General features: G+C 34.7%; 2 protein-coding genes across 6 annotated transcripts; both read right to left on the minus strand.

Annotated features, from left to right (window-relative positions):
• Positions 1 to 2,058: 2,058 nt before the first annotated feature.
• On the minus strand, positions 2,059 to 27,141 carry LOC126716537 (pentatricopeptide repeat-containing protein At1g12775, mitochondrial-like). The gene is made up of 3 exons (XM_050417348.1): positions 26,827 to 27,141; positions 26,249 to 26,759; positions 2,059 to 2,989 (listed from the first exon to the last, which is right to left on the minus strand). The coding sequence occupies exons 1-3, from the start codon at positions 27,139 to 27,141 to the stop codon at positions 2,730 to 2,732; spliced, it is 1,086 nt and encodes a 361-aa protein (XP_050273305.1). The 3' UTR covers positions 2,059 to 2,729.
• LOC126716720 (glutamyl-tRNA(Gln) amidotransferase subunit A, chloroplastic/mitochondrial-like) lies at positions 18,442 to 23,504 on the minus strand. 5 transcript variants are annotated; one of them, XM_050417668.1, is made up of 5 exons: positions 22,860 to 23,454; positions 22,089 to 22,400; positions 21,410 to 21,762; positions 19,164 to 19,235; positions 18,442 to 19,014 (listed from the first exon to the last, which is right to left on the minus strand). In XM_050417668.1, the coding sequence occupies exons 1-3, from the start codon at positions 23,130 to 23,132 to the stop codon at positions 21,709 to 21,711; spliced, it is 639 nt and encodes a 212-aa protein (XP_050273625.1). In that variant the 5' UTR covers positions 23,133 to 23,454; the 3' UTR covers positions 18,442 to 19,014; positions 19,164 to 19,235; positions 21,410 to 21,708. The 5 variants fall into 5 exon arrangements, 4 of the variants coding, with proteins under 4 accessions (XP_050273625.1, XP_050273624.1, XP_050273626.1 ...); XR_007652243.1 differs by having other exon boundaries at positions 19,164 to 21,762; positions 22,089 to 22,424; positions 22,860 to 23,504; XM_050417667.1 differs by having other exon boundaries at positions 19,164 to 21,762.
• Positions 27,142 to 27,839: the final 698 nt, after the last annotated feature.

The raw sequence follows: 27,839 nt of genomic DNA on the forward strand, positions 1-27,839 counted from the left end.
TATGGGTTGGACAATTTTATGACTTTATAGAAGACTAAAAACATCATATTTTGGTTCCAAAAATAAAATTAAAAAATCGTAGTTAATAATTATTTATAAGTGTTGATTATGATGAAGATTATAGGCACGTATCTTGAAGTAAACCCATTAAGAAACATGATGTTGATTACCACCAATTTTGTCAGGTTAAAAACAAAAAGGAACAGATGTTGATGTTGATGTTGATGTTTTTCAGTATATATTCCAGTGCTTCCCAGTAACATGAATGATTCCAAAACTGAAAGTTAAAAACTTGGAGTCATTCATCATAATGTTATCATTCCCAGTTGCACCAATTTCATCTTCAGCATATGCTGAAGATCTTGTGATGGGCCCATTTCCCTGCAGTGAAGAAAAAATTTCATTCAGTGATTTCTTAAAAAGGCTTATACAGCACATCCTCACTAATTGGCATTGATCTGCTTCATGTTATGAAACATCTGTTTTATTGAACTCTATAAGCTCAAATTACCATTGACTTTAAAAGCTACATAAGAAAAAATTACCAGAAACAAGGTTAAAATACTCCACTGTCTCTGCTGATGCATATACTGCACAAAAATGCCAAAGAAAAATAGTAATAATAAGTGTACTTTTTAGTGGATCCTATCATTTTTTGAATCTCACTTCCTCATCACTTATGTTATGCAAGTGATTCTTTCCAGGATAGTAGAAACTTCTATCAATTGTTACGCTGCTATTCGTCATGCAAGATGGACAGGCATAGGATGTCACTAACCAAAGAACAATAACATGATGCCAAAAAGTCCACAAGCTTCTAGCCTTCAAGATCTCAAATCATTAACTAGTTGTTTACCAGACTATGATTTTTAGGAGACGAACTTTTATCTGATTTTTTAAATTTTACTCCCTCACGAAGGCCTCTCAAAGAAGACCAGGTTAACAATGTAGAGATTGATTTCTTTACCCATATTCTTGAGCCTTGATCTGTCAGCTCCATTGCATTTTCTTGAAGTTTGACAGTAAAGTGTTCATTATTTATGTATTAATCCCTTTTTTTCTGTTAAATTATTCATCAAAAGATCCCCAATATTATTTTTTTTTATTTTTTTTTGATGACATAGGAAAACTTTATTTAGATTAGTTGCACGTCATAGATCATACTGTACAACAATCTTCATTGTTATTCATCAAACTCTTATGAGTAACTGATCACACTCGCCAGAACTAGTCACCAGGTAATATAGGGACTTTTCACTCTTGACGGGCTAAGCAATTTATCCCTTTATGACTAAGAGCCCAAAAGGCCCCAATAAATTGTCAAATTGAATTAGATCATCAACCATTTCAGTATCACCTTGTGGCAGTCAGAATATCATGATTAAATTGAGTGTTGTGGATGTGATTAACTATATGTCAGCAAACTACCAAAAACTTAAACCACATAGTTATTTATATCCCCACCATTGAATATTAATTTACCAATTAATTGGGGAAAACAGGAGTTCCTATTATGGTCAAGTCCACATTTTATCCATTAGATCCTTTCATGTTTGTCACTAAGCCTCCTTCCATTGTTTTCTTGCTTTCGGGATTTCTTAAGGAAATTCCATAATAATAATAATAATAAAAGGACTTCTTAAGGAAATGATGACAGACAGGTTGATTTGTGGCAATCACCCTGGTATGTAGATTATGTGTGCTGCAATCCTAGTGGCACACTGGATCTTGCAATGCCAGACATGGTACTCACTTACTCAAGAAAACTGGTATCACTAGAGTAGCTTATATACTATTGAACTTTATTTCATTTCTGAACCAAACTAATTTCTAACAAACTAATTTTCCCTATTCATATTGTCAATTTTTCAGAACAGAATAACCAAGCAAACTACACTGATAAAATTGCTTTCTTGGTCTACTTATTAAGAAAGTGGGGTGGGGGATTAGTTTGCAAACATGCATATGCTACACTATTTGATAGATAGTGATACGATGTGTTGAACATTATATTTATAATACAATCCATTAACATTAAATATACCCTTTCAAGAAAAATTAAACAGACAATTCATAAATTTTATTTCATCCAAAAGAAAATTTTAATTTGAAATGCCGAAAGGCATACAAGAGTCCCAAACTCTATAATTTACAAAAACAATACCTTGTGACAACTTTTCAGCTGTCAAGTTTTTAAAAAGATATAAAAAGATAAAAACAAAAACAAAGTGTACAAGGTAATTGGAAAGGAAGAAAAAAAAAACCTTCAATGACATGAAAAGAAACACCAATTCATAAAAAGTAAATCACAGCTTCCAATAAATATACATACTCTTTATGGCTCGTCTAGCAAAGCAATAAATGATGAAAGTTGTTCTTGATGTTGTAAAATTAAAAGCCTTCACACAAGTTATTGAAGTAATTCTTGAAGTGCTTTATCTCTTGGATTTGCAGATAGCAAGTCAACTACCATGGATGCAGTGGTTGTATTTGCTGAAAAACCTTTGTCAACCATTATCTTAACAAGTTCCAAAGCCTTTGCTGTCTCATTTTGTTGTAGCAACCCTTGGATGATTGTGTTATATGTGCAATCATCAGGAGAGAAATGGTTCCCATCCATTTTCTCTAGCAGCTCACTCACTTTATCAATTAACCCCTCTTTACAAAACCCTTTGATCATTATAGTGTAAGTCTTAACATCAGGTTGCAATCCTTTTGCAAGAAGACAATTAAAGATTTCTCTTGCAGTTTGCAAGTTCCCTTGCATTGCACATACTGTCAATCAAGATGTTGTAAAACACAATATTGTGGTCCAACTCTTTGTCTTCCATCTCTTGAAACAATGCCAACGCCTCCCCAATTTTTTTGTTCTTACAAAGGCCATCCAACAAGATAGCATAGGCTTGGGGATTTGGAAGTTGGCCACATGCTTGCATCTTTTGAAATAGGTCTAGTGCAGCCTGGGGTCTCTCCACTTGACAAAACCCACCTATAAGAGTGCTGTAAGTCACAACGTTGGGAGCCACTCCCTTGTTGGACATTTCATCAAAGAGACTCCTTGCTTCATCCATTGATTAATATGTTATAGCTAAACACATTAGGTGAACAACCTCTCTCAACCATCATATTAAATGTTTTGATAGCATCATCTATTTTGTTTTGTAAACAATAACCATCAATCAAAGAGCTATATGTGACTGTGTTAGGCTCAATGCCTCTTTGAATCATCACGGTAAAAACTTTGTTTGCCTCAGTCAACATCCCTTCTTTGCAAAGTGTGTCCACCAATATGCTAAAGGTTTGCAAATTTGGCATGACCCTCCTTTGTGTCATCTCATTCAACAAAGTATTAGCCTCCCTCCATCGGCCGAAATTGCACAGGCCTTGAATTAAGCACATGTAAGTGACAACATTCGGTTGAATACCTTTGCTCCTCATTTCAGACAAAAGGTTCAAAGCCTTAGTTACCGATCTATCCTTGCATAAACTGTCAATAATTGTGTTATAGAACACTACATTGGGTTCAAAATATGTTTTTTCTATCTTCCTGAGCAACCTAATAGCCACATCAGTCTCACCAATCTTACACAGACCATTTAGTATTGTCCCACAAGTAATTTCATCAAGTTGATACCCGTTCTTCTTCATATCTTCAACCAACCTCACAGCTCCAGCAATGTTACCTTGAAGACACAGCCCCTTGACAAGAGTGGTTAGAATAACAGAGTTTGGGTTATAACCAAGTTTCAAAATCGTTGCCAAGACAGAGAACCCAAAATCCACTCGGTTCAAATGGCAGAAGCAGTTAATCAAAATACTGAGAGTATAAACATTGGGAGAGATTCCGAATAATTCCATTCGTTTAATTAGAGAAATGGGTAGAGTGTAATGCTTCATTCTTGGAATGGTAGCTAACAAATGATTAAAATCGACAACAGAAGGCAAAGGGTGCATGTGAAGCATTGTATCAAACAGGTCTAAGGCATGATCAACATTCCTTAAGCTTCCAGACTTGCACTTATCTCTAACAGATTGCAAGAATTGATTTTGATTCTGTTTCTGATGTGGGTTTTTTCTTCTAGTAATAGTAGCAGTAATAGTAGTAAGAGTAGAATAATAACAATAAGAAGAAGAAGTGTTGGATATGAAAAGAAGAGAGTTTGTTAATTTAGAAGCACGAAGCAGCGTACCCATTTTCCTGAAGATCCAGCAAACAAATCGGGTTGAGTTTCGGGGCAGAGATCAGAGAAGGAAGCGATGAGACTGTTTCATACACTCTTCTTCTTCTACGGCCACTCTCCTCTTTCATACATTCTACCTAAGCTACCTTCTGTGACATGGGAAACTGGTTTTACTTCTGACTATTACTTTGGTTTAGTGAATTTTTGTCTCCTTGTGAGCAAAACAGTGCGTGTTGTTGCGAAAAACCTAAAGTAATTTCACCCAGACCAAAACAAAACTTGATAGTTAATGCAGAGGCGTTTCACGTGTGTTGGGCCTGCTGGCCTGGGCCTCTTTTTATTTTTCCCTTTTCCATTTTCCATTTTTAACCAAGATTTTCAGACCTGGATCGTTCAATGAACCGTAAAAAGGAAAGATTCAAGGTTTTTAAGATCGAATCAAGGTCGAACCGTGATGACGTCATAATTAATTTAATAATTAATTAAAATATAAATTAATATATTAAATTAATAAAAATTGAAAAATTACCTAAAATAGTACCATATATATATATATATATATTTTTGAAAAATAGTTCCAAATATTTGACTATTCAATCCAATAAACTTTTTTATTTTATTTTTATGGAACCCAATATAAAAGTTAATAGACATTTCCCATAAAATTAATTGAAAAAAAAAAGTTAATAGACATTCCCCATGAAATAGTCAAATAGTTCCAAATTACCTAAAATAGTTCCAAATAGTTCCGTTTGGTTACTAGTTTGTCTCCCAATAACTTTTGTTGAGAGACCCAAGGCTTTGGTACTTTACCCATTCCCCTATGAAATTTTAAAAATAAAATATAAACTAAAGCTAGAAGCCTAGAAGAGTGTGAAAGGAAAAAATTGTTTTGTCCACCGGATTAAAAATTTAAAATCAAAGCCCAAGAATATAGCCTGTGGGTGACAATCAGGTTGAGTAAATGAGAAGGCAAAAACAAGAAATAACAAGAGAAGAGAGGAAGACAGAGAAGGCAAAAACGTAGAAATAACAAGAGAGAAAGAGAAAATGAAGAATACTGAGACAGAGAAAGAACAAGAGAGAGCGATATAGAGAAGAAGAATGAGAAGAAACTATGATGTGATCTCAAGTCTCAACGTCTAACAGCATGTTTGAAGCTACAATAATGGAGATCTACTTCTGTAAGCTTGTAGATAATGTTTTTTTTTTTTTTTTAGTTCAAATTCAAAGGGAAGTAGGGAACCGTGAGAAGCGGTCTGATCACGGTTCTCAAAATCGTGAGGTCCGACCACAATTCGCACGGGTCCCTACTTTTTGCACATAGAACGGTTCTTGAAGCTAAAAGAACTGCAAAAATGAATGGTTCGAGGTTTTTCTGGTCGGCCCATACGGTCCGGTCCGGGTTTCAAAACCTTGTTTTTAACATCAATATGTAGTTGCGTAAATCATGCTTTGAGCTTATTTCCATTTTTACTTTTTAAAATATTTATACGTGGTAATATAGTGCTTTTGTTACCAACACAACAAATTGTTATAATATTTTCATAATTGATGAGGTGTCAATTCCTTATAAGACAAAATAAAATAATAAACTGTCAAACCGAAACCAACCACAATTGAAAATAAAGTTCTTGTGAAAATTTTATAGCATTTTTGGTGTTATTATAATATTTTTACAATTTATATGGTGTCAGTTGCTTATAGATAAAAATAAATAAATAAAATATGAAATGTCATACAAGGATGTACCACAACTTAAATTAAAGGTATTGTTAAAATGTGACGTTTTGTTGTTGTTATAATATTTTCACAACTACTAAAGTATAAGTGTGCTTTTGTTTCAGCTTTTAGGAGCTGAAACGCACGTTTTTGTAAAAGCTAGAGCAACTTGTGCATTTGGTTCAGCCCAAAACGCAACTTTTTGGAAAAAGTTGCATTTTGGGCCAAGGCTAAAAACGCGCAAAACTTATGGAGCGTTAGAGGTCCATAAAACAAAAGGCGCATGCACGTTGGAACTATCCGTTGGGCTGGTTAATCAATTACCAAATTACTCTGATAAAAAGTCCTCATCAGTTCTCACGCCTGAAGCTCACTCTCACGCCTCTCATCTCATCTCTCTGCTCTCCCTTTTCCCTAAAGCTCACTCTCACGACTCTCATCTCTTCTCTTTGCTCTGCCCTCTCCGTGGTAATTCTCTCTGCTCTGTCATTCGTTGAATCTTCTTCCTCTTCTTCTTCTTTCTTTCGTCTTCTTCAACGCGCATTGATCTGTATTTAAAAAAAAAAAAATTATTTCTGTCTAATCTGATCTGAGAAATACAAACTCAAGCATAATCAAAATACAAACTCAAAAACATAATCTTAAAATGAATCAAATCACAACAATAAAAGCAAAAAAAATTCTGTCTCTCATAAAACTGATATAATTTAAACAACAAATTTAAAATCAAAACAACAACAACAGCAGATCAAGAAAAGAAAAGAAAAATTAGAACAACAATAAATGATCGAGAAAAAAAAAAAGAAGCCGATATGACCCCTGGTTGCATGCACTCTGTAGTGAGAAAGAGGAGCAGCAGTGGCGGTGTGGTGGAGTAAAAGCGATTTCTCCTTTCTCTCCATGCGTGTCTGTGTGTGTTTGAAGATAATGACACCAAAAGGCAAGCAAAATTATGTGAGACGTATCATAGAGAGAGCTAGAGAATTTATGGAATTAAGTAGAAAAAAAAAATGAGAGAGCTGGAGAAAGAGTGGGGGGGGGGGGTAGCTTCTGGAATCAAGTGGAAGTAAAGAAAAGAAAAAGGAGAGGATGTACTAGTGATGGGTATACATGTGTGGTGGACAAAATGCAAGAGAAAAAAAAAAGAGGAAACGTATGGATGAAAGAAAAGACAAAGAATAAGAAATCACAATTTAAAAATAATACCACAATATTTTCACAATAAATTTTAAGTAATTAGCTAATATTGGTGGGTAAAAATATAATTTCAGTGGTGGGTTCAAATTAGAACTAGTAACAACTTTCCATATAAGATTTTGTTATGATTCTTGTAAAAGTATTGCAAAAAATATTGTGGATGTAATACTTTTTATTGAAAAATATAATTTTTGAGAATGAATAGAAAAAGAAAAAATAAAATTTGATTAAAAAATAAAGATTAAAAAAGTGGGTAGGCAAAAGGTAAATGTCAAACAGTACAAAAATTTGCCTAACTTGCTGGAGATGCTCTAATATATACATTGTCCTTTTTGATAATTTATAACTCAAACCACTACTTTTATAAGTGCTAGCCAAACACTCAGCTTTTTCAAAAAAACACTTTTTAACAGCTTTTACCAAACACTCAGCTTCTTGAAAATGCACTTTTTCATTATGCACTTTTTGAAAACTCAATTTTTTCATTATGCACTTTTACAAAAAGTTGAACCAAACTCATCCTAAGTTTCTTAAAGCACTCACATTAGCTCATGCAAAATGGCGTAAGAGCCAAATTTGCCCAACCAATTCCAAACACCACCCACGTTAGCTTATGCATATATAATGAAAAATACATTTAAACCATAATACTTAGGCAAATATACACAAGCACTATTGTTATGCATTTTAGTTTTTATTATTTCTTTGCATTTTTTGATGATGAGGAAAGAGAGTTGATGTTGGTTTTGTTGTTGTCATAATATCTTAACAACTACTGAGGTGTGAGTAGCTTATAGATCAAAATAAAATAAAACAATAAAATATCATACCATGAGCCATCACAACTTAAAATATTGTGAAAATGTAAAATTTTGTTGTTATTACAATATTTTCACAACTGCTGAGGTGTGAGTTCTTTATAGGTCAAAATAAAATAAAATAATAAATTATTAGACTAGGACCCATCACAAGTAATAAAACAATAAAATATCATACCATGAGCCATCACAACTTAAAATGTTGTGAAAATGTAACATTTTGTTGTTATTACAATATTTTCATAGCTGTTGAAGTGTAAGTTCTTTATAAGTCAAAATAAAATAAAATAATAAATTATTAGACCAAGACCCATCACAACTGAAAATAAATGTATTGTGAAAATGTTACAACATTTTGTTGTTGTCGCAATATTTTCACAACTACTCAGGTATAAGTTTCTTATAGGCCAAAATAAAATAATTAATTACCAAATCAAGACCCATCACAACTAAAAATAAAGTTATTATGAAAATATTGTGACATTATGTTATGTACCTAAATGTTTTTGGTTTAGCCAATTTTGGTGAGACAAAATTCACTATTTCACGCACAATTTTCTTAGGCTGCCTTTTTGTTTTGTTTTTTACACACTAACATAGTTTCACTAAAAAAAATCCAACTTATTTCTTTATGTTTGGATTAGTTCACAATTTCTTCCCTAAACTTTAACCAAGCAAATTCTTCCTTTATATTTTGGAAACAATCGAATACCCCCTATTGTTACTTTCTCAGTTAAACCTTAATGGAATCTTACAATACCCATTGTGCAATGTCTAAACTCCCCCCACTAAATTATAATGTATATCCCAAAAATTTCCTTCATGTTTAATTTTTAATTTTTTTATATGGTAGTTATGCTTGGAAAGTTGGAATGGCAATATATGGTGTTCTATTTATTACCTAAAGAACACTGATTTAGTAGTTTTAATCTTCCAAACTTACAATTTTTTTAGTACATAGTTTCATACTTCTTCGAATAGAAACTCTATTTTAAATTTCTCATTCCAAGGGCAGCACGTGCTATTTTAAATTTCCTGTCCCAAGGGCAGCACTTGCCACTCAAACTAGTCTATATCTATATATAAAAAATGTGAATGAGTAAAGGAATAATGCATTTGGTTTATTCAAGTGGCACTGTTCCGTTGGCATTACTTTTCTTTTTTATTTTTACTTTTATTTTTATTTTTTGCTGTTAATATAGCCTGTTCAACTTTATTAAAACAACAAATTATCACAATATTTTCACAATTGTTAGAGGTATTAAGTCCTTATAGGTGAAAATAAAATAATAAAAATATCATACTGGGACCAATCACAACTAAAAATAAGTAGAAAAAGAAATGTTACATTTACAATATTTTTATAACAAATTATAGTGATAAATTGTTATTGATTCTAATTTAAATTTTTGTATATATAAGTGTAAATGAGTAAAGCAACCGTGCATTTGGTTTGTTCAAGTGGCATTGTTCCACTGGCCTCTCTTTTTTTTTTTTTTTTTTTTTGGGTTAATATCGCATGTTGAGCTACATGTCTTATTGGTCTATGTAGACACGTGAGTCAATTTTATTGGTCTTGTACATCAATTTTATCCATGTTTCAAAATGGCAAACAAGTCCACTTGCCTTAGTGATGTACTAACAACTATACCTACTAAGGCTAGCAAACCAAAAACCTGAGCATTTGCCAAAATCTTGTTGAGTTTTAAAGCACAAGCATGATTCAACTGATTCCTTTTGATGGAAAGATATTTATGTGGTAATCATAATTACCAAAACTTAAGCAAAACCTTCAGCTCTCTCTCTCCCTCTCTCTCAACTTCTTTATTAAAAACAACCACATTCTAACTCTCAACGAAATTTGTGTTATACTTGGAAGGATTAAGGATGACCCATTAAAACTAATGAGGTCTATACAAACTTACAATTTATGATAACATCTTAAAAAATGAAACAAAATTCAGTACAAAATTTATATATACATTACATGAATTATTAATCGTAAATGGTCAATTATGTAAAAGCCGCATAGTTTTTCCTTTAAAACTTGAAGCGACTAATAACATAATAACTCCAACTTTAATGCTCCACTAGTGAAAATATATACTGGAATTAAACCCTGTATACAACAAGCAGGAGTTCAGAAAAACAAAATTGCAGAGTGGCAAGAAGCTAAGAAACGCAGCCAGCAAAACAGAACAAGTACAACTAAATAATTATCTCATTATAATGATTTTTGCAGTAACCTATAACATGACTTTAATTAATTTATAAACCTTGTTGTATATTTCACAAGACCTATGGCTATGGGATAGTAGGTCTTCATTATCTATCTTATACTTGACCAAAGATGACATCACTAAGTTAACCTTGTGTATTTCAAAAAGCTTCATTTTCTTTGCATTGAAAATAAACCTTACTTGTTACTTTTCCCCAATTTGTTTATCAATATAAGATTTTAGACAGTTCTAGGCAAACACATTCCTCAAGATTGAATTTTGCATTTAGTTTTCGCAATTCATTTACTTAATTTCAATTGGTATTCTAAAAGTTGAAAAAAAGTTTGTCAAAATTAGCAAGTATCTGGTATAATACGATTGAAGTTACTCCCTCAGGTTGCAGCTAAGGCCCATTTTACTAATCCATAGCAATGTCATGCTGATCTCATACAGATTTGTTAACTAATTATGTATACTAGCATCTTCGATTTGTGACAAGGTGCTAGATATGACATATTGCTCCAACTTAATCAAAAAGTAGAACTGAAAAAATACCACCTTTCCAATGACAACAGAAGTGATTCTAGCAGCATCCATGGCATCTGTTCTTTCACATATCTCACGGCTTGTTTCAGCCATTTCTGCAATGTTTTGCTATTTTTTAAACTGGGGAAGAGGTCACAGCTAGAAACACTACCCAACTTAGACATTTGTAACCTCTGAGCATTCACACTTATGCGTTTTGCTAATAAAATTACCTGTTCTAAGTTGCTTCTCACTTCGACAACACTAGAAGAAGCACATACCTCCCTGAGTTGATAAACAAACCAAGCTACACTAATAAAATTGCATTTGCAGTCCACTGTACACATGGCTCCATCAAGCTTATAAGAAAAATAAGAAAACATGCATAAATAATTTGTTGCACCATACAATAGGCAGTGGTGATATATCAATAACAACTTACCACTTCTAATTTATTGTGAAAGTGTTGTAGACGTATCACTTCTCATTTTAGGAGAGCTGGTCGGATTGTTCATGTGTGATATGGTTCCCAGGACCTATTCTACATCTATCACAACAACTCCATAGAGAGTAAAGTTCTCCCATCCAATAACTCCTTATGAGGTTCAACCAAATTTTCATTTCAAATAAAACCTATCTAATTACAGATTTTTTTTTTAATAAAAAAAAAAGATAAAAAAATTTGAAAGGGAAAAACATCAATGATATGAAAAGAAACATCACTTCATAAAAAGTAAATAACCACTTCCAACAAATATACATACACCTTATAAATTGACTGGCAAAGTCTTAATAATGAAGTAATTCTTGAAGTGCTTTATCTCCTGAATTTGCAGATAGCAAGTCAACCATCATGGATGTAGTGGTTGCATTTGCTGAAAAACCTTTGTCAACCATTATATTAATAAGTTCCAAAGCCTTTGCTATCTCATTATGTTGCAGCAACCCTTGGATGATTGTGTTATATGTGCGATCATTAGGAAAGAAATAGTTCCCTTCCATTTTCTCTAGTAGCTCTCTCGCTTCATCAATTAACCCCTCTTTGCAAAATCCTTTGATCATTATATTGTAAGTCTGAACATTAGGTTGCAATCCTTTTGCAAGAAGACCATTAAAGATTTCTCTTACAATTGTAAGTTCCCTTGCATTGCATATATTGTCAATCAAGATGTTGTAAAGCACAATATTGCGGTCCAACTTTTTGTCTTCCATCTCTTGAAACAATGCCAACGCCTCCCCAATTTTTTTGTTCTTACAAAGGCCATCCAACAAGATAGCACAGGCTTGGGGATCTGGAAGTTGGCCACATGCCTGCATCTTATGAAATAGGTCTAGTGCAGCTTGGGGTCTCTCCACTTGACAAAACCCACCTATAAGAGTGCTATAAGTCACAATGTTGGGAGCCACTCCCTTGTTGGACATTTCATCAAAGAGAATCCTTTCTTCATCAATTCTTTTATTTTTGCAATATCCATTGATTAATATGTTATAGCTAAACACATTAGGTGAACAACCTCTCTCAACCATCATATTAAATATTTTGATAGCATCATCCATTTTGTTTTGTAAACAATAACCATCAATCAAAGAGCTATATGTGACTGTGTTAGGCTCAATGCCTCTTTGAATCATCACGGTAAAAACTTCGTTTGCCTTGGTCAACATCCCTTCCTTGCAAAGTGTGTCCACCAATATGCTAAAGGTTTGCAAATTTGGCATGACCTTCCTTTGTGTCATCTTATTCAACAAAGTATTAGCCTCCCTCCATTGGCCAAAATTGCACAGGCCTTGAATTAAGCATGTGTAAGTGACAACATTCGGTTGAATACCTTTGCTCCTCATTTCAGGCAAAAGGTTCAAAGCCTCAGTTACCAATCTATCCTTGCATAAACTGTCAATAATTGTGTTATAGAACACTACATTGGGTTCAAAATACTTTTCTTCTATCTTCCTGAGCAACCTAACAGCCATATCAGTCTCACCAATCTTACACAGACCATTTAGTATCGTCCCACAAGTAATTTCGTTAGGTTGATACCCGTTCTTCTCCTTATCTTCAACCAACCTCACAGCTCCAGCAACCTTGAAGACACAGCCCCTTGACAAGAGTGGATAGAGTAACAAAGTTTGGGTGGTAACCAAGTTTCAAAATTGTTGCCAAGACAGAGAACCCGAAATCCACCCGGTTCAAATTGCAGAAGCAGTTAATCAAAATACTGAGAGTATAAACATCGAGCGAGATTCCGAATGATTCCATTCGTTTAATTAGAGAAAAGGGTAGAGAGTAATGCTTCATTCTTGCAACCGCACCCAATAGGTCTAAGGCATGATCAACATTCCTAAAGCTTCCATAATTGCACTGATCTCTAACAAATTGCAAGAATTGATTTTGATTCTGTTTCTGATGTGGGTTTTTTCTTCTAGTAATACTAGTAGTAGTAGTAGTAAGAGTAGAATAATAACAATAAGAAGAAGTGTTGGATATGAAAAGAAGAGAGTTTGTTAATTTAGAAGCACGAAGCAGCGTACCCATTTTCCTGAAGATCCAGCAAACAAATCAGGTTGAGTTTCGGGGCAGAGATCAGATAAGGAAGCGATGAGGCTATTTCATACACTCTTCTTCTTCTTCGGCCACTCTTCTCTTTCATACATTCTACCTAAGCTACCTTCTGTGACATGGGAAACTGGTTTTACATACTAATTTTGCTGAATACCATAATTTCTACTTCTACTGACTATTACTTTGGTTTAGTGAAATTTTGTCTCCTTGTGAGAAAAACCTAAAGTAATTTCACCCTAAGACCAAAACAAAACTTGATAGTTAATGCAAAGGCGTTTCACGTGTTTTGGGCCTGCTGGCTTGGGCCTCTTTTTATTTTTCTCCTTTCCATTTTCCTTTTTTAACATCTATATGTTTTTTTTTTTTTTTTTAGAAACAAACATCTAAATGTAGTTGTGTAAATTATATGCTTTGAGCTTATTTCCATTTTTACTTTTTAAAATATTTATACATGGCAATATGGTGTTTTTGTTACTTACACAACAAATTATCATAATATTTTCATAATTGATGAGGTGCCAATTTCTAATAAGACAAAATAGAATAATAAACTATCAAATCGAAATCAACCACAATTGAAAATAAAGTTCTTGTGAAAATGTTATTATAATATTTTTGCAATTTATAAGGTGTCGGTTGCATATAGATAAAAATAAATAAATAAAATATGAAATGTCATACAAGGATGTACCCACAACTAAGGGTGGCAATTTTTATCCATATCCATAAACCCGTCCATTACCCACCTTATTTAGATAAGTCTTAACCCAACCCATTTGAATATTTGGGTTAAATGGGTAACGACCCATTTGGTTATTTAATTAGATGGGTCCAAATGGATAAATCCATCAATAACCACTAAACCCATCTAAAATTTAAATTTAAATAAACCCACAAAAACCCACTAAACCCTTCTAAAATCTAATTAAATAAAAAATATAACCTTCTTAAACCCAAAACATTCAGCCCTTAGTTAAATAAAAAAAAAAAAAAAATTCATACATTTTCTCATCATCCAAACAGACTCATAACAAACACAAAACCAAAAATAGCACACGATCACATTCTCGACAACCAAACATACACTACAAAACATAGCCTATCTTCTTTCAATTTCCTATCCATTTGCGCATGATCTGAAACCATAATACTCTGTTCAATATCGGTCTTCGGCAACGAAATCTGGAACTAAACGATGGCGATTTTCGCGTTCTCCATACGAGTGAGTCCACCGGAAGTGTGACTCACTTTCTCGTCGAAAACAAGGCCTTTCACAAACTTGGAATCGTCCACGGTACCACCGAGTTTCTTCACGATCTTGATATCTCAGAGATCGACGATATCAGGTTTCGCCGGATCAACTACAGAGAGAACGAAATCAACGGCGAGTGGAGCGAGGAGACTGGAGTATTGACTAACGACCTTGCTATTGAGAGAAGTGGAAGCGGACTTGATGAGAGACTCACGATCGGAGAGCTCGACGAGGACGGCCATGGCGGTGAGGACATTGACGGCTTTGAGAGCGGCCTTATGTAGAGAATCAGAAATAACTGTAGGGTGAATACCATGGGAGAGCAGAGAGAGGCATTGACGGAGGAGAGCGTCGGCGATGACGACGACGACGACGATGGTGGTGCCATCACCGGTGGCGAAGTCTTGGGACTTATCAAAAATCAACTTTTTACCCTTTTAGTTTAAATTATATGTGCTCTGTTGGTCATTAATTGTGCTATTTCTCTTGTCCTATTAGATTTATTTTTCTCAATGTTTCACTGCTTACTAATTAAATGGGTTGGGCGGATAATAGATAATTAATTTATATATTAACGGGTCATAAATGGATAAATAGGTAATTATACACCTAACCCATTTATAACCCAACCCGCCCATTTGCCACCCCTAACCACAACTTAAAGTAAAGGTATTGTTAAAATGTGACATTTTGTTGTTATTATAATATTTTCACAACTGCTAAGGTATAAGTTTCTTAAAGCACTCACATCAGCTCATGCAAAATGGCGTAAATGCCAAAATTTCCCAACCAATTCCAAACACCACCCACATTAGCTTATGCATCTATTATGGAAAATACATTTAAACCATAATACATATGCAAATATACACAAGCACTATTGTTATGCATTTTATTTTTTATTATTTCTTTGCATTTTTTGATGATGAAGAAAGAGAGTTGATGTTGGTTTTGTTGTTGTCATAATATTTTAACAACTGCTAAGGTGTGAGTAGCTTATAAATCAAAATAAAATAAAATAAAATAAAACAATAAAATATCATACCATAAGCCATCACAACTTAAAATATTGTGAAAATGTAACATTTTGTTGTTATTACAATATTTTCACAATTGCTGAGGTGTAAGTTTTTTATAGGTCAAAATAAAATAAAATAAAATAATAAATTATTAGACTAGGACCCATCTCAAGTAATAAAACAATAAAATATCATACCATGAGCCATCACAACTTAAAATGTTGTGAAAATGTAACATTTTGTTGCTATTACAATATTTTCACAACTGTTGAAGTGTAAGTTCTTTATGGGTCAAAATAAAATAAAATAAAAAATTATTAGATCAGGACCCATCACAACTGAAAATAAATGTATTATGAAAATGTTACAACATTTTGTTGTTATCGCAATATTTTCACAACTACTTAGGTATAAGTTTCTTATAGGTCAAAATAAAATAATTAATTACCAAATCAAGACCCATCACAACTAAAAATAAAGTTATTATGAAAATATTGTGACATTATGTTATGTACCTAAATGGTTTTGGTTTAGCCAATTTTGGTGAGACAGAATTCACTATTTCACGCACAATTTTCTTAGGTTGCCTTTTTGTTTTGTTTTTTACACACCGACATAGTTTCACTAAAAAAAACCAACTTATTTCTTTATGTTTGGATTAGTTCACAATTTCTTCCCTAAACTTTAACCAAGAAAATTTCTCCTTTATATTTTGGAAACAATTGAATACCCCCTATTGTTACTCTCTCAGTTAAACCTTAATGGAATCTTACAATACCCATTGTGCAATGTCTAAACTCCCCCCACTAAATTATAATATATATCCCAAAAATTTCCTTCATGTTTTATTTTTTATTTTTTTATATGGTAGTTATGCTTGGAAAGTTGGAATGGCAATATAGGGTGTTCTATTTATTACCTAAAGAACACTGATTTAGTAGTTTTAATCTTCCATACAATTTTTTTAGTACATAGTTTCATACTTCTTCAAATAGAAACTCTATTTTAAATTTCTCATCCCAAGGGCAGAACATGCTATTTTAAATTTCCTGTCCCAAGGGCAGCACGTGCCACTCAAACTAGTCTATATCTATATATAAAAAGTATGAATGAGTAAAGGAATAATGCATTTGGTTTATTCAAGTGGCACTGTTCCGTTGGCATTTCTTTTCTTTTGTATTTTTACTTTTATTTTTATTTTTGCTGTTAATATAGCCTGTTCAACTTTATTAAAACAATAAATTATCACAATATTTTCACAATTGTTAGAGGTATTAAGTCCTTATGGGTCAAAATAAAATAATAAAAATATCATACTAGGACCAATCACAACTAAAAATAAATAGAAAAAAAAATGTTACATTTACAACATTTTTCACAACATTTTCATAACAAATTATAGTGGTAAATTGTTATTGATTCTAATTTAAATTTCTATTGTGGGAGGACTTTCATCTCAGCCCCCAATCAGGTATTGTCCTCTTTGGAAATGGCGTTGAGTCTTAGTCCTTAAGGATTTACTCAATCTCACATTGGGGAAAGACGCCTCCCACTCATGTCTTATAAGCCTTTGGCCTAAGGATGAGTGTACCACTACTACACATGCGAAGTAGAGCAAGTCTCAAAAACTGCTACCTCATGCTGTGGTAGTGCACTCCTTCACGTAAGACCTCATTGGCAATCCGAAGGGGGGAGGACTTTCGTCTCGGCCCCCAATCAGGTATTGTCCTCTTTCGAAATGGCGTTGAGCCTTAGTCTTCAAGGATTTGCTTAATCCCACATCGGGGGAAGAGACGCTTCCCACTCATGCCTTATAAGCCTTTGGCCTAAGGATGAGTGTACCACTACTATATATGCGAAGTAGAGCAAGTCTCAAAAGCTACTACCTCATGCTGTGGTAGTGCACTCCTTCACGTAAGACCTCATTGGCAGTTCGAAGGAGGAAGGTGGGGGTTTCCCCTTAAACCCCAAAAGGCACCTTTTTGTGGGAGGACTTTCGTCTCTGCCCCCAATCATGTATTGTCCTCTTTGGAAATGGCGTTGAACCTTAGTCTTCAAGGATTTGCTAATCCTACATCGGGGAGAGACGCCTCCCACTTATTCCTTATAAGCCTTTGGTCTAAGGATGAGTGTACCACTACTACACATGAGAGGACAATACCTAATTGGGGGCCAAGACGAAAGTCCTCCCACATCTATATATATATATATATATATATATATAAGTGTAAATGAGTAAAGCAACCGTGCATTTGTCTTGTTCAAGTGGCATTGTTCCACTGGCCTTTTTTTTTTTTTTGGTTAATATCGCATGTTGAATTGCATGTCTTATTGGTCTATGTAGAGATGTGAGTCAATTTTATTGGTCTTGTACATAAATTTTATCCATGTTTCAAAATGGCAAACAAGTCCACTTGTCTTACGCAGCTATAGCCAATAAAAAACGCAGCTAAAGGCTATAGCTGCGTTTTCGGAGCTGCGTTCTCAAACACGGCCTATGTAGCGAGGCTATAGACCCCTGCGGGGACCTAGAGCTGCGTTTTTAAAAACGCAGCCCAAACCGTGGTCTGTAGCTGCGTTTCAGACAGCCTAGAGCCGCGTTTTTTAAGAACCACAGAGGCGTCACCTATAGCCGCGTTTTTAATACAAACGCGGCCATAGGTGACACAAGAGCTGCGTTTGAAACGCAGCCCAAATACCGTTTATAGCCGCGTTTTATTTGCCCTATAGCCGCATTTGTTGGTCCACATCGGTTCAGGACCTATAGCTGCGTTTTATATAAAAACGCGGCTATAGACCGTGCTTGAGCTGCGTTTTGAACGCAGCTATAGTTTTTTTTTTTTTTAATATTTTTTTTTCTTCCTCAACACAGTACTCCCCAAAACAAAACCTGTAATTCCACAGTACTCAGATGCAACAATACTAACCAACAAAAGAAATTGCATATATGAAATCATTACCAAATTGCATATATATTTGATACTATATAGTATCCAAAATATTAATTACATAAATGATACTTTTACATAAACAAAACATATCCAAAAGTTCCCAACAAACATATCCATAACTAGTCCTACAGTACCATATATGTTTTTTAAAATCAAGATATGTTGTTGTCAAAAGCATGTTTTATTCGGACCATTGGTCCATACAGCAATCTCTCTCTCTCTCTCTCGTGCGTGTCATGGGTTCTTAAAGCAGCTGACCAATCTCAGTCAGTGCAGTAGGACACATTGTATAATTACAAGAAAGAATGGTCCAAGGTATTGATTAGAAGATTTGAGCCCGGAACTTTATGGATTACATGAAGCAGAGAACCATTAATTAGACCAATCACTTGGTCTTGGTCAATAGAAGCTTATAGCTGTAAAAATTTCCCCCCCCCACATAACAAAGTATACATGCTTAAATTGACAATGAAATTTTCTTTAAACTTTACCTGTTTTTGAGTCAGCAACAAGGTTCCGGACTTCTAATCTGCAATGCACATATTGGAGCTTTGATGGTACTGATCAGTTCTGCCAAGAAAGTAAAGAATATTAAAATTTCAGTTAATTTTGGATAGTCATATGCAAAATAGGAACATTGACCAAGGAAGAAAGAAATTAACTCAGATGCTTTGATCACAGGAAATTTGTGAAAGAAAACCAAGAGAACTGAAACTCACTGTTTTTCCAAGTAGTGTGTCACCAACTGGCTCTCCAAGCTTTCTCTACCTTACAACAATTTGCATCTCATTCTGCAAGAATAATGCAAATTGTCTAGATTAAAAAATTCAAGAAATTTAAACGATGTACATAGGTGTAAAGTCAATCACATAATCATAAACTCCCGTGTATATGAGCACCACACTATAAACAAAGAAGCAAAGAAAAACTTTTGCAAAGGCGTGTATTTACATATATGTACACACGTGAATTACCATCCCAACAAACAACACATCCTAACAATTATGTCAAACTTGTAAAAATTTAATTAACCACCTAACATTGATTTTGGCCTCAAATTTTTTTGTTTAAGAGAATAGAGAGCCCTAATATTCACATTTATGAAATGGGGTATTGTTTTGGTTGGTTGGATTTATTTTCACCCAAGAGGTAAGAGATCATGAATGAGGTAAGCCATCCCATCATATTCACATTTATGATTTATCCACCGGATGATCGATAAAACTAAGGCTTCTCTTCCACCTCCCTAGCTAGCTCTTCATTTTAGCATTGGATATGAAGGAAAATACCATAGACATTGTTATTAAACAATTAACTTCAAAGCAAATACAAAAAGGGTAAGACATAACAAACGTGAGAACGATACTCACGTAAGCCAAGACAATAAATTAATAATGAAGATCGACAAGCTACAAGCATATACTGTCTCGGATATTCTATCCTTAAGGACCTTAACCTTTCCTTTTTTTCCCTATAAATAAAGCCTAAACCTACGTACAGCTAAAAGAATACAAAGCTTTAAAGTCTCTTTAACCTAACCCTAGTACAATCTCATTATTCCAAAGCTCATAAACCAATCCCCAAAGAGTTGTTGAAAAGAGAGTAACAAACATGGAGCTCAAATGGTCAATATTGATCAAGCTTCTAATAGTGCAATATCTATCAGTTCTTTGTGTTTCCCAGGATTTTGATTTCTTTTACTTTGTTCAACAGGTTAGTTTGGTGTTGCTCTCACTTTAACATAGTTCTCTTCAACGTAACAAGTTCTTTTCCCTCTTTTTTCTTTTGGTTTTGAAAAATCTTTTGTTGACACAGTGGCCAGGAGCATACTGTGACACAAAGCACACTTGCTGCTACCCTAATTAAGCATGTCACAAAGTAGCTGAAAGGTAAGGATATATCTAGACCTCGATCAAATATCCAATATTTGAAAATTTTCATTCATCGATGAAAGAGATAAAACAAATCTGGATGAGACATTTTATCTTATAGATAAATGTCCAAATCTCAGTACAATGACATTTTTTTTCATTATAATGCTCGGTAATATATATAAGATGAAAGTTTTATATATTCTTTACATATTACTTTACTCCAATCTTCAAAAAGTTGGGCAAGACGACAATTGCAAGCAAATCCCATTAGTTTGCTTTGTGACCATCATAGGCAGGACCACACCATTCCTTATAAGTTATATTGTCACGTACCAAATGACAATAACCCAACTAAGCTACCAAGTAAAAGTTTGATTGGATGTCCCTATTAGTTTTTTGTATAGTCCATATATATTTTCTATTTATATCCGAAGGTAAACTTTTATAATTTATTTGACATTCTCCATCGTCCATTTGGTTTAATATTATTTCATCAAAACTAATGCTCAAACAACAAAATAAATCAAATTTACAAATGTAAACTAAATCCCTAATTTCAAAATAAATCAAAGTCCAACAAATTTAATATACACACACGTTAGGTTGGATTAATTAGTCAAGTAGAATTTTTTTTTTTTCTATTTGTCAAGATTTTCATGTTTCGAAACATCTGCACATCTAATTATCTTTTCAGCAATTGTTTTTACATCAAAGACATCAGAGACACACACCCACATGCGCAAGTCAAAATAATCCAGTACTCTCTTGTCATTGTATACATACTGAGCAAGAGTGGTCTTCCCCATCCCTCCAATTCCCACTATAGATAGGAACGAGACATTCTCTTCCACTTTAGAGTCCAATAGTAGATTTATGAGGATCTCCTTATCATCTTTTCTCCCAAAAACTTCTTCTTCATGTACAAGTGAGTAAGTTTGGTCCCTCTCCCTAGTCACAGTCTCTGAAGGACCTTGTTCTACCAACTGGAAATTGATCCTATCTTTTGCTATTGCATCAAATCTCTTCCTCATCACTTTTATTTTTTTAGCCATCTTACGTCTAAGACTAAAAGCAAGTTTGAAAGTACGTACCTTCTTTGCCATTTTCCCCATCGCCCTTCGCCGCAGATCTTCAGTTTCGAAATCGGCCAGCAAGTCATCCACATCATAAACTGCGTCTCTGAGCTTTGTGAGCCAGTCCCTGAGTTGATGGTTCTTGTCCTGCTTCTCCTCTGCGTCTTTAAACACAGCTTCAATAGTGGAAAGAGTACCCTTCAATTTTTGGAACTCATCTTTGACAGCACAGATGGATCCAATCCCTTCGAAAGCAGTAGAGCCCAACATTTCGCCGATCTTCTTTGCAATGCCAGTCAGGATATGTCCGGCCACTGCTACAGCCACTGCTTCAGCCATCTCTTATTGTCTTCTCTGTAAAAAGTAAAAAGCTAGAGAGAGTACATTCAGATCAAAAAGTCTTCTTTTAAAACCAAAACATTCACACACAACACATACTCAAAAGATTAGCTTCTTGCTTACACCATACATGGTAAATCTTCAAATGGAACTAACCAAACTACTGTTAGGTGTACTAAATAAGACAAATTACATAAATTCAATCCCTTACTACACATAGAACTCAATTAATTCTCTTCATGAGCGACTGGTTTGAAAAATATCAGGGGGTTACAAATTAAGATCATAATTGGATCCCTTGCAAGTAAGCAGAAGACCATAAGAGTACATAAAAAACAATGGTATAAGAGTCCCTTACTCGCTTACTACTTGTGGCATCAAGTCTATCATGGCCAGAAATCGCATGAAGAAGAATCCCAGTATCAGCAACTGATGAACCAAAGCAGCCAATAACATCAAGCGATGACGCATACGCCATCAGTCCATATCTTGAGACACGTCCATACGTTGGCTTCAATCCAACAACGCCGCAAAATGATGCTGGCTGCCTTACACTTCCACCAGTATCGCTTCCCAGTGACACAACACACTGCCTAGCAGAAACAGCAGCCGCAGAGCCTCCTGATGATCCACCTAGCACCCGAGACACATCCCATGGATTTGCAGTCACCTAACGAATGAACATATGCACCACCTGAGTAAACCAACCCCAGTTACCAATTGGGCAACACATCCCAAACTACTTGAAATTTTAGTTCAATCAGGCCAGCTATTAAAAAAATATATAAAAATTGTCGGTTTTTGATTTTCCTAAACATTATAATAATAATAAATATCTAAAAATAGTTTTTTTCAAAGAAAAAAAAATCACCATGTTTTGAATGGCCTTATTTTTCTTAAATTTGAAAACATGTTTGATAACAAATTTACACTGCTTTCTGTTTTAAAAACTTAAAAACATAAAATAAAATAAAAACTGTTTTATTATTTATTGAATATACACATTCCACATTGCATTGTGTACTCTATTTCATTATTCTATGAATATAAAAAACAAGAACCAAAAGCAGTCCCACTAAATATGAACTCAATTACTTAAAACCCAGAAAAAAAAATTAGAAGTAAAAACCTGAAAAGCAGAGGCTTCAGTGGTGCTACCCATGCCAAACTCATGTGGTTGGGAAGGAGGGAGGGGCCGAGGGTTGGCGCACTTGCGATGAGAGTCGATGAACTTTTTGAGATCGGTTTCGAGGTACTCGAAGACGAGGTAGAGAAGCGGCTTGCCGTGTTTGTTGAGGGAGTGTTCGACGCAGAGGAGGCGGACGACGTAGAGAGATTGGGAGAGCATTTGGAGCAAGGAGACTTCGCGGAGCGCCGTCGGGGGAACGCCTTCTTCGTCCATTTCGAGACGGGTTTTCTTGAGGGCGACGACTTCGCCGCTCTCTTTGTCTTTAGCTTTGTACACCTTCCCGTACGTTCCTTCTCAGGCAGATAGTGGTCAGCAAATTTTTCGGGTTTTGATGAGGGAGGAGAGGTGAGGTTTGTTGGTAGTGGGTTGAGAGCACGGCGGCGAGAGCTCTGGAGAGCACGGCGGCGAGATTGGATCGGGAGGTTGAGCTGAGATAGTGAGAGCTGAGATTGGGGATTGGGAAATTTCAAGTGTTGGAAAAAAATTAGGGTTTGTTGGATTTATACCAGATGTGGAGCTGCGTTTAATAAAACGCAGCTCCAAACGTATTTGAGCTGCGTTCAATAAAACGCAGCTCTATATCAGATGGAGCTGCGTTTTTTAAACGCAGCTCAGGGAAAGATTAAAAAAAAATATATACCTTCGCGCAAAACGCAGCCTCAGCCGAACAGAACGCGGCTCCACCCTTGGTCTATAGCCGCGTTTTTTAAACGCGGCTATAGAGCGAGGTTGGAGCCGCGTTTTAAAAAAACACGGCTCAAACTGCTACTTGGAGCTGCGTTTTAAAGAAACGCAGCTCAAAAACGCGGCTTAAACTCGCGTTTTTAGTAGTGCTTAGTGATGTACTAACAACTATACCTACTAAGGCTAGCAAACCAAAAACCTGAGCATTTGCCAAAATCCTGCTGAGTTTTAAAGCACAAGCATGATTCAACTGATTCCTTTTGATGGAAAGATATTTATGTGGTAATCATAATTGCCAAAACTTAAGCAAAACCTTCAGCTCTCTCTCTCTCTCTCTCTCTCTCTCTCTCTCAACTTCTTTATTAAAAACAACCACATTCTAACTCTCAACGAAATTTGTTTTATACTTGGAAGGATTAAGGATGACCCATTAAAACTAATGAAGTCTATACAAACGTACAATTTATGATAACATCTTAAAAAATGAAACAAAATTCAGTACAAAATTTATATATGCATTAAATGAATTATTAATCGTAAATGGTCAATTATGTAAAAGCCGCATAGTTTTTCCTTTAAAACTTGAAGCGACTAATTACATAATAACTCCAATTTTACTGCTCCACTAGTGAAAATATATACTGGAATTAAACCCTGTATACAACAAGCAGGAGTTCAGAAAAACAAAATTGCAGAGTGACAAGAAGCAAAGAAACGCAACCAGCAAAACAGAATCAGTACAACTAAATAATTATCTCATTATAATGATTTTTGCAGTAACCTATAACACGACTTTAATTAATTTATAAACCTTGTTGTATATTTCACAAGACCTATGGTTATGGGATAGTAGGTCTTCATTATCTATCTTATACTTGACCAAAGATGACATCACTAAGTTAATCTTGCGTATTTCAAAAAGCTTCATTTTCTTTGCATTGAAAATAAACCTTACTTGTTACTTTTCCCCAATTTGTTTATGAATATAGGATTTTAGACAGTTCTAGGCAAACACATTCCTCAAGATTGAATTTTGCATTTAGTTTTCGCAATTTGTTTACTTAATTTCAATTGGTATTCTAAAAGTTGAAAAAAGGTTTGTCAAAATTAGCAAGTATCTGGTATAATATGATTGAAGTTACTCCCTCAAGTTGCAGCTAAGGCCCATTTTACTATTCCATAGCAATGTCATGCTGAACTCATACAAATTTGTTAACTAATTATGCATACTAGCACCTTCGATTTGTGACAAGGTGCTAGATATGACATACTGCTCCAACTTAATCAAAAAGTAGAACTGAAAAAATACCACCTTTCCAATGACAACAGAAGTGATTCTAGCAGCATCCAAGGCATCTGTTCTTTCACATATCTCACGGCTTGTATCAGCCATTTCTGCAATGTTTTGCTATTTTTAAACTGGGGAAGAGGTCACAGCTAGAAACACTACCCAACTTAGACATTTGTGACCTTTGAGCAGTCACACTTCTGCGTTTTGCTAATAAAATTACCTGTTCTAAGTTGCTTCTCACTTCGACAACACTAGAAGAAGCACATACCACCCTGAGCTGATAAACAAACCAAGATACACTAATAAAATTGCATTTGCAGTCCACTGTACACATGGCTCCATAAAGCTTATAAGAAAAATAAGAAAACATGCATAAATAATTTGCTGCACCATACAATAGGTAGTGGTGATATATTAATAACAACTTATCACTTTTAATTTATTGTGAAAGTATTGTGGACATATCACTTCCCATTTTAGGAGAGCTGGTCGCATTGTTCATGTGTGATATGGTACTCAGGACCTATTATGCATCTATCACAACAACTCCATAGAGAGTAAAGTTCTCCCATCCAATAACTCCTTATGAGGTTCAACCAAATTTTCATTTCAAATAAAACCTATCTAATTACAGATTTTTTTTTAATAAAAAAAAAGATAAAAAAATTTGAAAGGTAAAAACATCAATGATATGAAAAGAAACATCACTTCATAAAAAGTAAATAACCACTTCCAACAAATATACATACACCTTATAGATTGACTGGCAAAGTCTTAATAATGAAGTAATTCTTGAAGTGCTTTATCTCCTGAATTTGCAGATTGTAAGTCAACCACCATGGATGCAGTGGTTGCATTTGCTGAAAACCTTTGTCAACCATTATCTTAACAAGTTCAAAAGCCTTTGTTGTCTCATTTTGTTGCAATAACCCTTGGATGATTGTGTTATATGTGCGATCATCAGGAGAGAAATGGTTCCCATCCATTTTCTCAAGCAGCTCACTTGCTTCATCAATTAACCCCTCTTTGCAAAATCCTTTGATCGTTATATTGTAAGTCTTAACATTAGGTTGCAATCCTTTTGCAAGAAGACCATTAAAGATTTCTCTTGCAGTTGTAAGTTCCCTTGCATTGCACATATTATCAATCAAGATGTTGTAAAACACAATATTGTGGTCCAACTCTTTGTCTTCCATCTCTTGAAACAATGCCAATGCCTCCCCAATTTTTTTGTTCTTACAAAGGCCATCCAACAAGATAGCATAGGTTTGGGGATTTGGAAGTTGGCCACATGCTTGCATCTTTTGAAATAGGTCTAGGGCAACCTGGGGTCTCTCCACTTTACAAAACCCACCTATAAGAGTGTTGTAAGTCACAACGTTGGGAGCCACTCCCTTGCTGGACATTTCATCAAAGAGACTTCTTGCTTCATCAATTCTTTTATTTTTGCAATATCCATTGATTAATATGTTATAGCTAGACACATTAGGTGAACAACCTCTCTCAACCATCATATTAAATGTTTTGATAGCATCATCCATTTTGTTTTGTAAACAATAACCATCAATCAAAGAGCTATATGTGACTGTGTTAGGCTCAATGCCTCTTTGAATCATCACGGTAAAAACTTCGTTTGCCTTGGTCAACATCCCTTCCTTGCAAAGTGTGTCCACCAATATGCTAAAGGTTTGCAAATTTGGCATGACCTTCCTTTGTGACATCTCATTCAACAAAGTATTAGCCTCCCTCCTTTGGCCGAAATTGCACAGTCCTTGAATTAAGCACGTGTAAGTGACAACATTCGGTTGAATACCTTTGCTCCTCATTTCAGGCAAAAGGTTCAAAGCCTCAGTTACCAATCTATCCTTGCATAAACTATTAATAATTGTGTTATAGAACACTACATTGGGTTCAAAAATACTTTTCTTCTACCTTCCTGAGCAACCTAACAGCCATATCATTCTCACCAATCTTACACAGACCATTTAGTATCGTCCCACAAGTAATTTCATTAGGTTGATACCCGTTCTTCTCTATATCTGCAACCAACCTCACAGCTCCAGCAATGTTACCTTGAAGACACAGCCCCTTGACAAGAGTGTTTAGAGTAACAGAGTTTGGGTGATAACCAAGTTTCAAAATTGTTGCCAAGACAGAGAACCCGAAATCCACCCGGTTCAAATTGCAGAAGCAGTTATTCAAAACATTGAGAGTATAAACATCGGGCGAGATTCTGAATGATTCCATTCGTTTAATTAGAGAAAAGGGTAGAGAGTAATGCTTCATTCTTGCAACCGCACCCAAAAATAGAGTAAAATCTCCAATGAAAGGTAAAGGGTGCATGTGAAGCATTGTATCAAATAGGTCTAAGGCATGATAAACATTCCTTAAGCTTCCATACTTGCACTAAACTCTAACAGATTGCAAGAATTGATTTTGATTCTGTTTCTGATGTGGGTTTTTTCTTCTACTACTAGTAGTAGAATAATAGCAATAAAAAGAAGAAGAAGTGTTGGACATGAAAAGAAGAGAGTTTGTTAATTTAGGAGCACGAAGCAGCGTACCCATTTTCCTGAAGATCCAGCAAACAAATCGGGTTGAGTTTCAGAGAAGGAAGTGATGAGACTGTTTCTTCTTCTTCTTTGGCCACTCTCCTCTTTCATACATTTTACCTAAGCTAGCTTCTGTGACATGGGAAACTGGTTTTACATACTAATTTTGCTGAATACCATAATTTCTATTCTACTAACTATATAAAAAGAGGGAATGGCTCCTTCTACGGTACCAGTTTAGTTTAGTCTATTTGGTGAGTTTTGAACCGTTTTGCATGTTACTTGAGCTGGTTTTTTTTTTTTTTTCGTTAGTACAGTTTCGTTTCTTATTTTATTTATTTATTTTTTTAATGTTTAGAAACATGATATGTTCACAACATTTTTACAACAAAT

The sequence above is a fragment of the Quercus robur genome, chromosome 3 (assembly GCF_932294415.1).
Source record: "Quercus robur chromosome 3, dhQueRobu3.1, whole genome shotgun sequence".
NCBI classification, from domain to species: domain Eukaryota; kingdom Viridiplantae; phylum Streptophyta; class Magnoliopsida; order Fagales; family Fagaceae; genus Quercus; species Quercus robur.